At 38.0% G+C, this 17,749-nt stretch overlaps 1 protein-coding gene across 2 annotated transcripts; it reads right to left on the reverse strand.

Moving 5' to 3' along the window:
* Positions 1-960: 960 nt before the first annotated feature.
* Positions 961-17,734, reverse strand: LOC307129166 (uncharacterized protein). Of its 2 annotated transcripts, none has more exons than XM_079821370.1 (11): positions 17,662-17,734; positions 17,476-17,582; positions 16,521-16,578; positions 16,178-16,425; positions 15,955-16,057; positions 10,385-10,458; positions 9,991-10,188; positions 9,762-9,899; positions 7,633-7,722; positions 7,382-7,525; positions 961-3,027 (listed from the first exon to the last, which is right to left on the reverse strand). In XM_079821370.1, the coding sequence occupies exons 4-11, from the start codon at positions 16,415-16,417 to the stop codon at positions 2,899-2,901; spliced, it is 1,116 nt and encodes a 371-aa protein (XP_079677496.1). In that variant the 5' UTR covers positions 16,418-16,425; positions 16,521-16,578; positions 17,476-17,582; positions 17,662-17,734; the 3' UTR covers positions 961-2,898. The 2 variants fall into 2 exon arrangements, with proteins under 2 accessions (XP_079677496.1, XP_079677497.1); XM_079821371.1 differs by having other exon boundaries at positions 17,672-17,733.
* Between the last annotated feature and the right edge of the window lie 15 nt (positions 17,735-17,749).

Here is a 17,749-nt window from a genome sequence, read left to right on the forward strand (position 1 = left end):
TGCAATTGGATAGTCCTTCAACCAATCAGACCACAAGTCAAGTCAAGTCAACTTTATTTATATAGCGCTTTTAACAATGCAGATTGTTTCAAAGCAGCTTCACAGTGTTAGACAGGAAAATAATGCAACAGAATTTTATTCAGCCATACAGCCGTTCTGGAGAAAACGGTGATGTCATCAGCTCATTTCAATTATCATACAGTGACAATGTCGGCATTAGAACAGTAATTAGATCAGTAATTTAGTTTATATGGTTAATTTAGTTTAATAATTAGATTTATTTGGATATTTAGTGTCCCCGTCTGAGCAAGCCAAGCCAGAGGTCACCTGATGTTTTTTAAAGTTACTTTTTCAAATAAGTAACGCAAGTTACTTCCCCTCCCCCCAATTATTGACTGACAGCTCTCCTGTCCCATATGTTGGGAGAAATCGGGAGTAAATGCAGAGGCGTTGTATGTAAACGTGATGGTTATTAAATGCGAGCGTGCATTTACTCATCTCACTAACACAAAAACAGATTCGGTATTCCTCAAAATTAATAATAACAGTGAAATGCAAACGTTCTCTCCCGGCTCTCGCCCGCCCTGCTTGTCACAGTAGGTTTGAGTACTATTCTGAGTTTGCATTTCACTGTTATTATTCATTTTGAGGAATACCGAATCTGTTTTTGTGTTAGTGAGATGAGTAAATGCTCGCATTTAATAACCATCACGTTTACATACAACGCCTCTGCATTTACTCCCGATTTCTCCCAACATATGGGACAGGAGAGCTGTCAGTCAATAATTGGGGGGAGGGGAAGTAACTTGCGTTACTTATTTGAAAAAGTAACTTTAAAAAACGTAATGTATTACTTTACTCGTTAATTGAAAAAAGTAATCTGATTATGTATCTCACCCCCAACACCGTCTGCCATCCACTTTTCATTTCAACAAAAATAAGGGCACATGAAATGTCTATTGAATATACTTTATTTTTTCATTGTAATGTATTTATAAAAGACAGTATTTCAGTATTGCTCTAGATTCAAATATATAAATCATTTCCATGCATACGAATGAGTCTAATCTTGACATTTTGTTCAGGGTAAATGCACTGCATTGATATCCTTCCATACAGTGAAAGAGAGAATGATAAGGTAACGCTGGGACTTTCCTTCAAAGATGACCTATGATTCAACAATCTCTCTGCTTGCAGATGAAAGTTTCAAATGAACTGATTTCCTGAAGCAATGGGGTGTGCCGTCAAGTGAAGTAAATGAGTATATTAGTCTCATGCAGAGGTGAAAAGGCACTGGCTGAAACAGGAGGTACTGGACCTCATTGTACTCGTGCATCTGATAGTATCAGCCCTTGCAATACTATTCTATAGTATCACATGCAATAAAGGATAAATTACATGCCTATAGTGCATCACAGTAAATCTATATCTATTAAAAAATGCCATTTTTCTGTGTTGCTGCTGACAGACTCAAAAAAGGCTTCTAAGTTCATACGATTTTCACTGCCTTAAGCAAGACAGATGGGGAATCGATTTTCAGAAAGTTTCAGTCTGGATCTCATTTTCTATAAAAATATTATGGGGATTCTTGTTAACCTTTGATCAAATCAGGCACCGAATCGCATCATAAGAAACAGGCCCTGTTTATGAGAAACCAGTTATGAGATTCCATCAGCCCTGATGCTCTTTTAATAATTGATCAATTAACACATCATGCATTACAAAAAGTACTCAATGCTACTGGCTGGTATCATTTTAGATAAACTGATATGTGTACATCCATCGTTCAGAGTCAAAGTGTCAAAAGTACAAACAGCATGAAAGATCCACAAACTAATCCATGCCTCAAAATCTTCCATGTCCTATGCATTTCCCTTAAGATCTTTCAAGGACAAACATGTCCAGATATAAAACAGTGAACAGCACTCATACAATATCATATGGCTTTTTGTAGACTTTGAATATTGTGTACAAGTCGCATTGAACACTCTCTTTGTGGTGGGAAATAAAACTTCATTTCCATTCACTTTCCCTTTTGTTTAATAGAAGAAAAGAAAGTAGGGTTGGACAAATGTGAGTAAATGAAGACAAAAATTTTCTTTTCTTGGTGAAATTTTGAATAGACAGAGATAGACATATATTTTATATTTTATATAATGTATGTATTAGTGAATTTAGACAGATATTCATTTCTTAATATGTACCATCTACTGAAAACATTCCTAGAAGTACCCGTGCAAATCTTTCATATTTTTAAACGTTTTTCGTACAAATTGATGTTGGTAAATATTGCGGTTTTGTTATATTGGTGCACGTATATAAAAATATTTAAATGACTAAATTAATAAATTAAATATTGTTCCTTGAGGTCATTTAGAGAAAAATTGTATATTATAAGCGATATGCACCATTGCTCAGTCTGTGCAAAGTTCTTTTGTTGCATTATTATTCATGAGTGCTTTTTTTACTTTTCATAGTGTTGCTAGAAACTCTAAATTAAATATATATATTTTTTTAAATAAATAAATAAAAGTACATAAATACAATACATATGATAATGTAAATAAATTAAATTAAATTATATTTCTTTAAAAAGACATCCTTGTAGGAGAATATATAAAACATATAACTGCATAATAATCAGTGCAAAATGCCGCAATGCAATTTGGAAAATTATAGGTACAAAATTTTGTTAGAAATATTCGGCTACAGTAACACATTGCCCTTTGGAAGGTGAAGGAACAAGGTAAAGGGATCTAAATGCATAGTTATCGTTTCAAGGTACAGCTTTGTTCTGAATCGCTCTGCATTTGTCTCTGCTGCATGTGTTCAATAGAAACACAGTGTCCACAACGAGTCAGTGATAGAGTGATCATGTGCATGAGAATGTGGTTTAGTTCAGTCTGTGCTGTTTATAGACCAGTCATAGGGCAGATAGCTCACTTTGACCTTTCCTGCTGACAGCAGAGACTGTAGATTCCTCTTCTTCTCTGATGCTCCCATATGATCAAACACCCAGTTCAGCAGCTGAAAAAGAAAAGATAACAAGCTGATCAATCGTATCTTTAAAGGGTTAGTTCACCCAAAAAATGAAAATTCTGTCATTAATTACTTACCCTCATGTCGTTCGACACCTGTAAGACCTCCGTTCATCTTCAGAACACAAATGAATAAAAAATATATTTTATTTGAAATCTGATGGCTCTGAAAGGCCTCCATTGGCACAATGGCACGGTTCACTCTCAAGACCCTTAAAAGGTACTAAAGACGTCGTTACAAAGTCCATCTCACTACAGTGGTTCTAAAATAACTTTATGGAGTGACGAGAATAGTTTTTGTGCGCAAAAAACCCCTAAATAACGACTTATATAGTGATGACGATTTCAAAACACGGCATCATGAAGCTTCGAAGCGTTATGAATCAGTGAGTCGATTCAGCAGTTTGGATCGCCAAATTTCAGCAGTTTGGCGGTTTGACACGCGATCTGAATCATGATTCGACTCACTGATTCATAACGCTTCGAAGCTTCATGAGGCCGTGTTTTGAAATCGTCATCACTATATAAGTCGTTATTTAGGGTTTTTTTGCGCACAAAAACTATTCTCGCCACTCCATAAAGTTATTGTAGAACCACTGTAGTGAGATGGACTTTGTAACGACATCTTTCGTACCTTTTAAGGGTCTTGAGAGTGAACCGTGCATTGTGCCAATGGAGGCCTTTCAGAGCCATCAGAGTTCAACTAAAATATCTTCATTTGTGTTCTGAAGATGAACGGAGGTCTTACAGGTGTCGAACGACATGAGGGTAAGTAATTAATGACAGAATTTACATTTTTGGGTGAACTAACCCTTTAAAGAAGACCTATTATGCTTGTTTACATGTTCAACTTTCTTTAGTGAGTAATGTTGCTGTTTGAGCATAAAAAAAGGTCATGCTCTACAAAGCGCAACAAAGGTCTACAAACACAAAGTCACTCCAAAGGGAGTTATTCTCTATATGAGGAAGCACTGTTTCTAAATTCCCTCAAACGCATCGATTGTAGTCTTGAGTTTTCTTCTGGAAACGTACACAGAATTCCTAATTTCAATAATTCCCACTTAAGGTATGAGCGCAAAAAGGTGCGAGGTGTTGAAACTTGCGGTTATGGTAAGGGTGGTCTCAGCCTCGGACTGCTGGCTGAACGAGCTGCTTGATTCTGGATAAATTGAGAATCACGATTTTCTTGTGTAAAAAGGAGATCGTAATTCTCCCATGATTCTGAAGTAAGAGAAAAAACAACATGCAATCTAAATGACTGGTTCCGACAAAATGATCATTGCTTTAGTCTATTTAAAAAGATATATTAATTTGAATGGGGATCAATGTCTCATTCATCAAGACTTGTTTCGTTGGATGAATCAATGTTTGTGAATAAATCTTTTAAATAAATGATTCAATGACAAACACTTTTTAAACACTCACTTGTTGACACCTCCTGGCGTAATGATAAGCAATACAATACAAACAAGTGATACTTTTTTTAAAGATGATTTACTCTCGTTTTGATAAATACCGTGTTTATACCCAAACTATAAACTTTTATCTCAGTACACGTGTTTCGCCTGTTATTTAAACACATAAGTAATGATAATGTGTGGTTGAAAATATTGTTTGTTTGTGAAGCTGCATCATACTGTACATTTACATGACAACTGCTCTCTCCGGAGAAGAGGCAGCGTGAACTCAGATTTGAATGTTGCAGTCTGATGATAGTACTTTCAAAGGTTAACCAAAGACTTTGTTTTAAACAGCGGAGTGTGAGCAGCACGTGTTTTGTCACTGCCCATATCAATGAATGAGAGCGTTCAGATCGGAAGCGTACCGGCCGACCCTTTCACGGTGTGTGTCCACTGGCGTGGAGCAGAGCGAGCGTTTTCAATTCATTCCTATGGAAGCTGAGCTGTACGCCTGCCAGTGGACACCAGTCATTCATGGGCAGAGGCTAAATGCATGCTGTCAACGCTCCGCTGACGCTTGCGATGTGAATGGTTTTTTAATGGTCCGTCTGGAAACAAAGATGCGGTGATGCCAAACAGCCTCGTAGAAGAAGAACGCCGTTGTGTTTCAACTGTGACAATGAGCGCTTACCAGGATCAACTAAATGCTGGATTTTCAGAAGTATGTAAAGTTTGCGGCAAAGACTCTTTAAAATATGTCCAAGAGTTTTACACACGTCTCTTATTGTAATGGTGCAGGTGCATTTAGGGCGTGTCCGAAACCACTTTTGCTAGTTTAACGATGGAAAAAACAGTCGTCGCACCAGGCGCATGGTCTAAAGCAGTGGTTCGCAAACCTGCCCTGGGGACCCCCAACCAGTGCACATTTTACATGTTTCCCTCATCGAACACACCTGATTCAAATAATCATCTTATTAGTAGAGACTGCAAGACTTGAATTGGGTGTGTCTGATGAGGGAGACGTACAAAATGTGCACTGGTTGGGGCTTTGAGAACCACTGGTCTAAAGGGTTGTATCTAGTCTCTTAATGAGTCACGGGTGTGTTTTGAGTGTAACATACAATAAACCAATCAGAGTCTAATCTCCCACTCCCTTTAAAAGCCAGTTGCACTTGCACCATGGCAGATTCGCCATTTACAGTGCATCCGGAAAGTATTCACAGCGCTTCACTTTTTCCACATTTTGTTATGTTACAGCCTTATTCCAAATATTTTTCCTCCTCAATTGTACAAACAATACCCCATTATGACAATGTGAAAGAAGTTTGTTTGAAATCTTGGCAATTAAAAAAAGAAAAGAAAAAAAAAAAAACACATTCATAAGTATTCACAGCCTTTGCCATGACACTCAAAATTGAGCTCAGGTGCATCCTGTTTCCACTGATCATCCTTGAGATGTTTCTCCTGTCCACCTGTGGTAAATTCAGTTGATTGGACATGATTTGGAAAGGCGCACTCCTGTCTATATAAGGTCCCACAGTTAACAGTGCATGTCAGAGCACAAAACAAGCCATGAAGCCCAAGGAATTGTCTGTAGACCTCCGAGACAGGATCATATCGAGGCACAGATCTGGGGAAGGGTACAGAAACATTTCTGCAGCATTGAACGTCCCAATGAGCACAGTGGCCTCCATCATACGTAAATGGAAGAAGTTTGGAACCACCAGATGCTTTTCAGCGGCAGGAACAGGATCGAGGGAAAGATGAATGCTGCAATGTACAGAGACATCCTTGATGAAAACCTGCTCTAGAGAGCTCTGTACCTCAGACTGGGGTGAAGGTTCATCTTCCAACAGGACAACGACCCTAAGCACACAGCCAAGATAACAAAGGAGTGGCTATGGGACAATTCTGTGAATGTCCTTGAGTGGCCCAGCCAGAGCCCAGACTTGAACCCAATTGAACATCTCTGGAGAGATCTGAAAATGGCTGTGCACTGACGCTCCCCATCCAACGTGATGGAGTTTGAGAGGTCCTGCAAAGAAGAATGGGAGAAACTGCCCAAAAATAGGTGTGCCAAGCTTGTAGCATCATACTCAAAAAGACTTGAGGCTATAATTGGTGCCAAAAGTGCTTCAAAAAAAGATTGAGAAAGGCTGTGAATACTTATGTGATTTTTTTCGTTTTTAATACATTTTCAAAGATTTCAAACAAACTTCTTTCACTTTGTCATTATGGGGTATTGTTTGTAGAATTGAGGAAAACAATAATGAATTTAATCAATTTTGGAATAAGGCTGTAACATAACAAAATGTGGAAAAAGTGAAGCGCTGTGAATACTTTCCGGATACACATGGTGATATTTGCGACCAGAAAGACTGAACGCTTCTCCAGAGAGGAATCCTTTTATTTTTAATATTTAAAAATGTTTGTATGCTGCTGCTTGTGTGTGTAATAAGCAGAGTGTACGTGCGTTGTGCACCTGCCTATAGTCACATCTTACTAACGCACCCTTTAAATAACACAAAACATACTGCGCTATTGACTTTAGACCAGGTTTGGTGTGGTGTTGGTTAAATCGCATCCAACAGAAATTAGAAATCGCTTTCGCGGAGAACAGAGGATCTGCTACAATGAAATATGTGAAAATAATGTTTTTTGGACATTAAAACATAAAAACCCATTCTAGTAGACCCCCCAAAATAAACTCAAGACTTTGTATCAAGGGAATCAAGGGAATAATAGATCCTGTCACAATAGACAGAAACAAAACACAATTACTTGAACTGTATGGAAAAGAGCAGCTTGGAAATTCTGCTAAATATTTTCTTTAAGTGTTACACAGAAGACAGATTTATTTCCAGGCGAATTATCACTTTAAATTAAACAAAACAACATCTTCCATGTACATGAATTGAGAGCGATGATATATTTTAGTAATACCTTCTCATCAGTTCCTCCAAAGTCTTCCTTGTACCACTTAAAGATCTGGCTGAGTTTCACCTCTTGTCCCACGCTGTCAATCACGCAGCTGTCGTCATTCTCCAAGAACGCTTCCGCTGCAGTACGCAACTGACCATCAATGTCCTGATGTGAGACACGCACTCAAATTTAAACACAATTTTTTTTTACACTGTCAGAATGTATAGACATGTATAGAGCGTACTGTAAATGAGAATACTTTAGGTATTAACCTGTGGTGTGTATGTCTTAATTGGAGGGCAGCCCTTTGCACCACAGTTCAGTGCAAAATGAATGAGAGGCTCAACGTCAGGGAGCGCCACCTAACGGACAAAGACACACATTACTACTGTTAATAGCATTCTCAGATTTATTTTACTCCAGTGTTTTCCAGCATTTGATGTCTTATGCCCACAGTTTCAGTACACCACTGTTCAGAGGTCAGTACGATTTTTTTATGTATTTGAAAAAGTCTCTAATGCTGCATTTATTTGATCAAAAATCCAGTGAAAACATCAATATTGTGAAATTAAATACATTTAATTAAGATACCTAATTTAGATATTTAATACTGATGACTAGAAAGTTCAAAAGAACAGCATTTATTTGAAATATTTTGTAACGTTATAAATGTCTTTACTGTCACTTTTGATCAATTGAATGCATCCTTGCTGAATAGAAGTATTCATTTAATTTTCATTTTCATAAGTAAATAAATTAACTAATTAAAATCTTACTGACCCAAAACATTTGAACTATACTGGTATCAAACACATTAATTGACATTTTTTCTTTCCTTGAAAAGTAAATTAATAGATTTAAAGGGTTAGTTCACCCAAAAATGAAAATTCTGTCATTAATTACTTACCCTCATGTTGTTCGACACCCGTAAGACCTCCGTTCATCTTCAGAACACAAATGAAGATATTTTAGTTGAAATCTGATGGCTCTGAAAGGCCTCCATTGGCACAATGCACGGTTCACTCTCAAGACCCTTAAAAGGTGCTAAAGACGTCGTTACAAAGTCCATCTCACTACAGTGGTTCTAAAATAACTTTATGAATCGGCGAGAATAGTTTTTGTGCGCAAAAAAAACCTAAATAACGACTTATATAGTGATGACGATTTCAAAACACGGCATCATGAAGCTTCGAAGTGTTATGAATCAGTGAGTCGAATGAGCAGTTTGGATCGCCAAATTTCAGCAGTTTGGCGGTTTGACACGCGATCCGAATCATGATTCGACTCACTGATTAATAACGCTTCGAAGCTTCATGATGCCTTGTTTTGAAATCGTCATCACTATAGAAGTCGTTATTTAGGGTTTTTTTGCGCACAAAAACTATTCTCGCCGATTCATAAAGTTATTTTTAGAACCACTGTAGTGAGATGGACTTTGTAACGACGTCTTTAGTACCTTTTAAGGGTCTTGAGAGTGAACCGTGCCATTGTGCCAATGGAGGCCTTTCAGAGCCATCAGATTTCAACTAAAATATCTTCATTTGTGTTCTGAAGATGAACGGAGGTCTTACGGGTGTCGAACGACATGAGGGTAAGTAATTAATGACAGAATTTTCATTTTTGGGTGAACTAACCCTTTAAGCCAGTGTTTCTCAACCAGTGGGCTGGGGCCCACTAGGGGGTCTCAGCAAACATTGACCTAATAAATCGTAAAATGATTTAAATGTAGTTATATTAATCAAAATGCAAAAAATATATTTTAAGACAATAATAAAAAAGAAAGAAAGAAAGATGTACAACATTAAACTGAAATAATATTTTTAAATGTATTTATTTAATGACAACAGAAGTACCAGAGGTACATATCTAAGGAGCCATATCTAAGGGGACATGGTGTTGGAAAAAATTATGAGATGGGAGGAAAAATAATAAGTCAATGCTTTTGCGTTCTCTCGCAAAATTTTTGAATTCCCCCCAGAAAAATATTAGCTTAGATAGGAAGTCAAAAAGGTTGAGAATCACTGGGTTGTCATTAATTACAAAGAAATTACAGTTAATTGTTTTAAATCTTTTTTTTAAACTATTTTATTATTGTCTTTTTAGACTGTCTTTTGACAGCCCTAATATCTGATATTTAATCAAGCAAAACATAATATTTCCAAATACACCTGCTTAAAAAGAAACCTGCTTAAGTAAGTCACTAAAAATGGTGCTGCAGTTAAAAGTCTAGTTAAGTCTAATTTTGTGCAATAAATTACAGACGAAACAAAATCAGAATTGTCCCTTGATAATTGCTCCTTGACACAAGCAACCTACCAATGAGAAATACAGCAACATTCATCATATTAAATTGAGAAATGAGCTTATAATGAACAAACTGCTCAACCTCTTCCTGGTATACCTGCAGTCGAGGGTCGTCCTTGGAAAAGGGCTTCAGGATTTGTGCCACACCTTTTCGATTTCCCCGAAGCACTCCATTTTCAATATCCTGCAGTGTGAACACCTCACCACCAATGAAGTAGCTCACATAGTTGAAGAACTGGAAATCAAGAAAACAAATATAAAAACACTGAAAGCATTTCCCTTTTTTTTTTTTACTTCACAATCCATTTTTTCTCTACTTCTCTTACCCGATACCTTTGCCATATGTTTTTGGGAAAGCCCAGACGCAGGTTCCCGTGGATGACGAGGGCGTTGTAGATGTTGATAAAGAAGGCCAGTTTCTCTTCACGGCTCAAGGACAGCAGCTCCACGCGCTGAAGCTGGACAGCTAGATCACAGTACCGCTCGAAGTACAAGCTCCGGGACATGGCCTTGTAATCAACTGTCTGGTCAAAAGTGGAGACACAGACGTTCTTATTTAAAACATAATGTGGCGGAACGCTCCTTAGGTTATTCATCTGCCACAAACATCAAATGTCTGAGTGCATGCAGTGTTCATGTCTGTGACGAATTCATTGAACACGGTCTTGCAGCTATTTGATATGCAGCCATTGATATGAGATGGTGAAAACAGTGTGTTACCTTGCCATCTTCAGAGAGGTGATCAGAGTAGAGTTTCAGGATCAGATTCCTCAGTGCCTCTGAGAGCTCCCACGCTGCTTAGGGCAAGTGTCACAAAAAAGAAAAGAAAAATGACTGACACAACCAAACACAAAATGCCATAGGCAAATAGTAGAGATTTTTCCCTGAGGGGAATACCAAAACGTGTAAGAGTGTTAACGCTGTAGGGTTTTGGTCTAAAAGAAAGCAGCATCAGAGCCGGTTTGCTGTTGTGGCGGCACTCAGCGTGTGGTTAAATGAATAAAAATATGCAAGAAGGACAAGACTAATCAATAAAAGACTGCAAATAGATTTAAGAAAGGGGACCAATTGAAATTCACAATGCAAATATTATGAATAATCACTGTTGTCTGTGAATGCTGAACAATCAAATTCTATCATTTCAATTGTAGATTTCTTAAAACATTTGATAAATGGGGCTACACAATTATAACAATTTCTCAAGTTTGGGGTGACATCATTTATTTCTCAAAAAGTAGAAAGAAATTCAAAATTATTCAGCAAGGATGCATTAAACTGATTAAAAGTGACAGAAAAGACATGTAGGCCTATAATGTTACAAAATACTTCTCTTTCAAATAAAAGCGGTTCTTTCTACTGATCTATTCATCAAAGAATCCTGAAAAAAATGTATCATCCATCCATCCATCTTCTTCCGCTTATCCGGGGCCGGGTCGCGGGGGCAGCAGTCTAAGCCGAGATGCCCAGACTTCCCTCTCCCTAGACACTTCCTCTAGCTCTTCCGGGGGGACACCGAGGCGTTCCAAGGCCAGCCGGGAGACATAGTCCCTCCAGCGTGTCCTCGGTCTTCCCCGGGGCCTCCTCCCGGTTGGACATGCCCGAAACACCTTCCCGGGAAGGCGTTCAGGAGGCATCCGGAACAGATGCCCGAGCCACCTCAGCTGTCCCCTCTCGATGTGGAGGAGCAGCGGCTCTACTCCGAGTTCCTCCCGAGTGACTGAGCTCCTCACCCTATCTCTAAGGGAGCGCCCAGCCACCCTGCGGAGAAAGCTCATTTCGGCCGCCTGTATCCGGGATCTTGTCCTTTCGGTCATGACCCAAAGCTCATGACCATAGGTGAGAGTAGGAACGTAGATTGACCGGTAAATCGAGAGCTTCGCCTTACGGCTTAGCTCCTTCTTCACCACGACAGACCGGTACATCGACCGCATTACTGCAGAAGCTGCACCGATCCGTCTGTCAATCTCCCGTTCCATCCTCCCCTTACTCGTGAACAAGACCCCTAGATACTTAAACTCCTCCACTTGGGGCAGGAACTCTCCACCAACCTGGAGTGGGCAAGCCACCCTTTTCCGACTGAGGACCTGCTCTTTGCGGATGACGTTGTCGTGTTGGCCCCTTCTAACCAGGACCTTCAGCATGCATTGGGACGGTTTGCAGCCGAGTGTGAAGCGGCTGGGATGGGGATCAGCACCTCCAAATCCGAGGCCATGGTCCTCAGTCGGAAAATGTATCATGGTTTTCACAAAAATATTAAGCAGCATATCTTTTATCAACATTGATGATACTAATAAGAAATGTTTTTAAGCACGGCATATTAGAATGATTTCTGAAGTATCATGTGACACTGAAGACTGGCGTAATGATGCTGAAAATGTTCAATTATATTCAAATTTGTTATAATATTTCACAATATTACTGCTTCCACTGTATTTTTGATCAAATAAATGTAGCCTTAATTAGCATAGGTTACTTCTTTCAAAAACGTGAAATAATCTTACAGACTGCAAACTTATGAATATACATTAAATCTGATTTACACTGCATTTGTGCAATAATATCAGCAAAAAGTATGTCACACGTTTAGTAGCACACTGGGATGCCACATGCGTAGACTTTAATGGAATGCTGTAATTGACACTTATGATTAATTCATTGCCGCACCTGTGACCTTAATCTTAATTATTCTATTTAAATAATCAAGGCATAATTACAAAAACTAAAAATAGATTTTGCCTAAGACTCAAAATAATAATAAATAAATAAGATTTTATCAAACTATTTATAAATAATATTTATTATTATAATATTCAAAACACTAAATAATAATGGAGTCTGTATGTTAAAGGCTTAATTGACTGCAGTTTAATACCGAGTTCCTAAAGTCAAACAGAATGATTGAGGAACATCAATACGGAGTTGCCTTACAAACACTTTAATAATAACAGTCAAGCAGGCAACTAACATTTAACCAGTCAAAAACAGTTCAGATGCAGCTAGACTGGAAATTAACCCAGCTCAGAAATGATTAAAGAACCATTGAGCTTCATGGCGCATGCAGAACTTAGATGAGCACATTTAAGAGTACAGAAAGATAGGGTTCCAAAGAGAAAGGCAATGGGCATCCGCTCATGGGGCAGAATGCTGAGTGATGTGTTGGGAACATGCCAGTCACAGAGTTCAAATGCTTCCTCACCATTAAACTCCGGGCAATTTTACCTGCTTCCTTTCTGTCTACAAATTGCAAGCGAGTCGAGAGTCACTGTTTTTCACAGTGAGTAAACACAAAAACGTCTGTGGACGGGAACTCGCCATTACTATTCTAGAATAGACTAGGGTGTGTCTGAAAGTTGAAAAATGCTATATGAAGATAAACAAGGCATGTCTGAGTCCGAGGTTTGACTTGCATCCTGCAGGGTTCTTGCAGGTTTCAGTAAGTCAAATTTAAGACCTTTTTAAGACATTTTTAGACCATAAAGATTGAAATTTAAGACCTATACGATGCATTACCAAAATTATAAAAATAAATAAATAAAATAAAAATAAAAATTTATTTCACTGAATTCAGTCATTGAAAAAGCATTCATTTAATTTACAGATAAAGCAATGACATTAGTAACCCTCCACAGCCAACAACGTGCCAAATGCCCAAAACATTAGGCGCAAAATGAAAATAGGCTAAAACAAACTTGCCCTCAAATAGAATAGATTACAAAACAGCATATTAATAGCCAAATAGAGATTGAACAGGGCTACTCCAAACTAGGGATGCACAATTTGGGGAAGATATCTAATTGCGCGAGAATATGACGCAGATCCGGCGTTCGGATGCATGACCTAGAAGCGATTTGTTTACGAGCAGAGGAAGACGCGCGTGTCTAAGCTGTTGAATTCTACATTTATCGTGCTTTAGGTCTCGGCGTAGTTCTCAAAATGGGGCTTAAGTGTGCATTTCATGGATTCCCAAACCCCGGCGCTACGTCATATTCTTGCGCATGCGTCATGGAGGCACACACGGAAGACAATAACAAGTTGGATAAAGGTGTTATTTTGATTTTTTTTTGCGCACAAAAACTATTGTCGTCGCATCGTAAAATGATTGTAGAGTCACTGTGGTGAGATGGACTTTGTAACGACGTTTTAAGTGCCTTTTATGGGTCTTGGGAGTATAAATGTACTGAATGCCAATGAAGGCCTATCTGAAGCCTTTCTCAGCCATCAGCTTTCAACTAAAATATCTTCATTTGTGTTCCGAATATGAACGGAGGTCTTACGGGTGTCGAACGACATGAGGGTAAGTAATTAATGACAGAATTTTCATTTTTGGGTGAACTAACCCTTTAAGAGATAATCAGTGTTATTCACATGACTCATAATGTTACGCCTGATCAGTGTATATGGGTATGATTAGGAGGACAAAGGCCAATGGGTACTTGGGTTACACCCCTACTCTTTTTTCAAAGGACATCCTGGTATTTTAAATGGCCACAGAGAGTCAGGACCTTGGTTCAACGTCTCATCTAAAGGATGGTGCTTTTTGACAGTATAGTGTCCCCATCACTAGGATCCCCAACCAACTTGGGCGACAGGGTGAGAGCTGTTGGCTACATTGTAGTCACTAGATAGAAGTGTTTTTAGTATTAGTATTATATACTGTTATAGGATTTATTAATATTTTTCATTAGATTTTATTTGTATATTTTCATTTTAGTTTGAAGTTTTAGTCATTTTGATAGGCCATTTTGTCTTTATATTATTATTATTATTTAAAAATGTATTTAAATTTGAGCACTTTAATTTAGAACAAAATTTGAAATGTTGCTTTGGCAACTAAGTGAAATAAATAAGTTTAGGTTTTTCATCTAAGATTTATATTTTATTTTATTTCAGCGTTACTTCAATTATTGTACATTAGTTTTGTTATTAGTAGTGTTTGTTCTAGTTAGAAATAAAAACACCGCTAGATAACTGCTTGGTTATCGCTAAAGATCGCTTGAAATCCTTTTAGATTAGAGATGACATTATTGTGCATTGGAAGCCAGTCACTCTCCCAGTTTAGGTTTCCTATATACATACAATGCTTGTTTAGCTTGTTTAATCAGCATTGACAGGGCAGCAATGTTTTACAGGTTCCACAGAAAGTCACAACTAGTCCCGCACAGATTTTCTGTGCTTCTGACTTGTCCTAGTCATAACTAACCAGTTTGTAGTGAGATAATTAATGTTACACCCAAATAAATTCCTTCAGTGTTTTGAACCGTTGTTTTAGTTCTTGTGTTAAACAGAGAGTGCTGAAGCAACCTACCCACACCCAGTCAGTCCAGGTCTGATCTACATTTAGACTAATGCTGTAAGTATTTTTGCCAGTATCCTTGGAGAAACAGCTGGTGATATGGAACAGGGTGGCTCACATGCAGCCATAAAAAAATGTATTAAAAAATATATATTCTTGCCCAGCCACCCACATTTGGTTTTCGACCAGTGAAAATGGGTAAAGATCAACAATTTGCACATGGAGCCACATTGAGATCCCAATATCTATGGAATTTAACCATGCAGGGCCTTAAAAGAGAATATAACTAAAGAAAAGTTGTTAAGAACCAGAATATAGAAAGACCATGAAGATATCTTTAAAACTTCTTGGGTTACAGGCACAAAAACTTTATAAAATAAAATATTTCTGAAACTCAGACAGGTGTGTTCTATGCAATTGTTTTAATAGAAGGAAACAACCTGCATTTCTAGTTGCAACATTATTTGTTCTTCAGACATTCCTCTTTAAAAGAAAAACATATAAAGTGACCCACATTTGTTTTTGACGACTGAAAATGTGAACACTTAAAACATTTACTCATGGAGCCACATTGAGATCCCCCTAACAGTATGTCTGGCATGTAACATACTGTCTGGCATAAAAATTAAGATACAAAAAGAAAGGTTTGTTAAGAACCAAAATCTAAATGGAGGACACACACACACACAAAAAGTGCTTTTCCCCATTTTTCAACTGTTACTATTGGCATATAATGCAACAAGGATTCCTGCTTCTAACACATCAACTTTAAGGACAAAATATTCACTTGCTGCCTAATATATCCCAATCCCACCTACTAACATGTGCCGTGATGAAGAGATAATCAGTATTATTCACTTCAGGGTCATAATGTTATCGCCCCACATCACTTCACACTACACACGTTTGGCACCACGATGTCCGGGTTAAAAGCAGGGTTTAGAATGACAATAACCCGGGGTTAAGCGCAGTGTGAAAAGCCCTATTCAGTACTAACCTCCATCAGTCTCAGTGCTATTTTCCACAGGCACAGGTGGAGCGTCCAGCGACAAAGGTTCCTCTCTTACCGATAGGACAAGACGTTTCAGCCGCTCAGGATTCTAAGAACATACACAAAACAACACATTTCGTAAAGTTCAGTCTCATTTCCTAGAAGCAAATATCAAGCCAGAGGTTAGTCAATAGTGAAATCACACATCAGTTACTGTTTCTTATCTCACCAGGTTGTGGAGGTCCTCGTTGTTTCCAACATGAAGGTTATTGAAGAATATCTGGGGTACGGAACTGTGACCCGTGAGCTCCTTCACTCGCGCCCTTATTTCTCCATGTTTGTTCACATCCACATCACACACAGGCACTCCTAATGTACGCAGAGTAGCTTTGGCCTGTATGCAGCGTGGACAGCCTGGCACTGAGTACACTGTTACCCGTCCCTTCATGATGGGCCTGTCCTCCACCATCACAGCACCTGCTCAGAGTAAAGCAATCAAAATTTGAAAATTGTCACACATGAATTCTCTAAACATATCTAAAAAAAAAAGATTTGGCGACTTTCTCACTTACCTGACTTGTTGTAAGTTGTAAATGACTGTTTTTAAAGCATTAGAGAGAGGCAAAAATCCTGCATTAAGACAAAAAAACTATTATATAAAATGAACTAGCTAATAAATTAATAAACACAATTTAATTGCAAAAATGTCACATCAGGCTGTCACGATATCAGATTTTTCACTCCATGGGTATCATGGCCAAAAGAATTCAAGGTAACGATATATCACGATATTTCTATAGAAAATCACATTTAGCTGTCTATTTAGCCAGGTTTTCATTTTAGTCAGCCTATAGTATTTCATCATATTTTGAATTAGACTTTTTTTAAATAATTTTAATTGTATTAATTTGCTCTGTGATTTTGTCATGTTATAAGTTAAAAAATATATATTTCTACTTAGTTTTAATATATTTCTATTTCAGTAATTTTAGTACTTAAACTTTTGGGGGGAAGATGTATGCAACTTTCAGGTTTACTACTTTATTGAGGCATGTTGGTCATTGCAAAAATAGCAATCATACAAAAATTGAGCAGCTTATATTTTGGACCTCCCTAGGATGACAAGTGTTTTTTTTTTTTATAAGCCTCTCCTTTTACTGGCAAATATTCTTGTACAAAAATTGACAATATTAAGCCGCCTAAAGATGTTCTTCCAGTAAAAGCATAATAAATATATATTTTTTATTACATTCCACGTACTTTTAAACAATTTTAACGTGACGACAGTGGTTGCTACCAACTATCCCTAGCAACAGTAACAGTGGCTGTGCATTTTGAAGGAAACTGGTAAACGTTTAGGAATCTAAAAGAATAGAAATACCTAAGCATTACTAGCAACAACACCCAGCAGTTTAATACAGGAAGCGCATTCTGCACTGTCCCAGAACTAATGATGAGGCCGACAACAACATTGCTGAGGCTAAATATAAAAACCTAACCACCCAGCCAGCGGATTCCTGGACGTACCTTTTCTATTGAGCCGCTTTTACTCGGATATCGGCCACCGTCAAGACTTTGACTTTGTACACCGCTCACAGGTAGCCCGGTTTGCTGAGTAGGCTAATATTGACTCGCTGTAGTGAGTAAACGATTGAACATTGTTATGCAGTCACTGCGCACTTTAATGCTATTCATAATGACCCACACACATACATTCACCTACAGCTGCATGATCCTCAAATAACTGAGTAGCGAAGAAGATAACAGAACAGCAGAGGGAGCATCATCCTCACAGCAACGT

The sequence above is a fragment of the Gobio gobio genome (genome assembly GCF_949357685.1).
Source record: "Gobio gobio genome assembly, chromosome: 7".
Taxonomy (NCBI): Eukaryota; Metazoa; Chordata; class Actinopteri; order Cypriniformes; family Gobionidae; genus Gobio; species Gobio gobio.

Coding starts and splice junctions, on each gene's coding strand:
- LOC307129166 (XM_079821370.1), bottom strand. CDS start 16,417: ATGGTGGAGGACAGGCCCATCATGAAGGGACGGGTAACAGTGTACTCA. Junction 9,900..9,990: donor ACATATGGCAAAGGTATCGG/GTAAGAGAAGTA, acceptor CTTGATTTCCAG/TTCTTCAACTATGTGAGCTA. Junction 7,526..7,632: donor TTAAGACATACACACCACAG/GTTAATACCTAA, acceptor GTCTCACATCAG/GACATTGATGGTCAGTTGCG.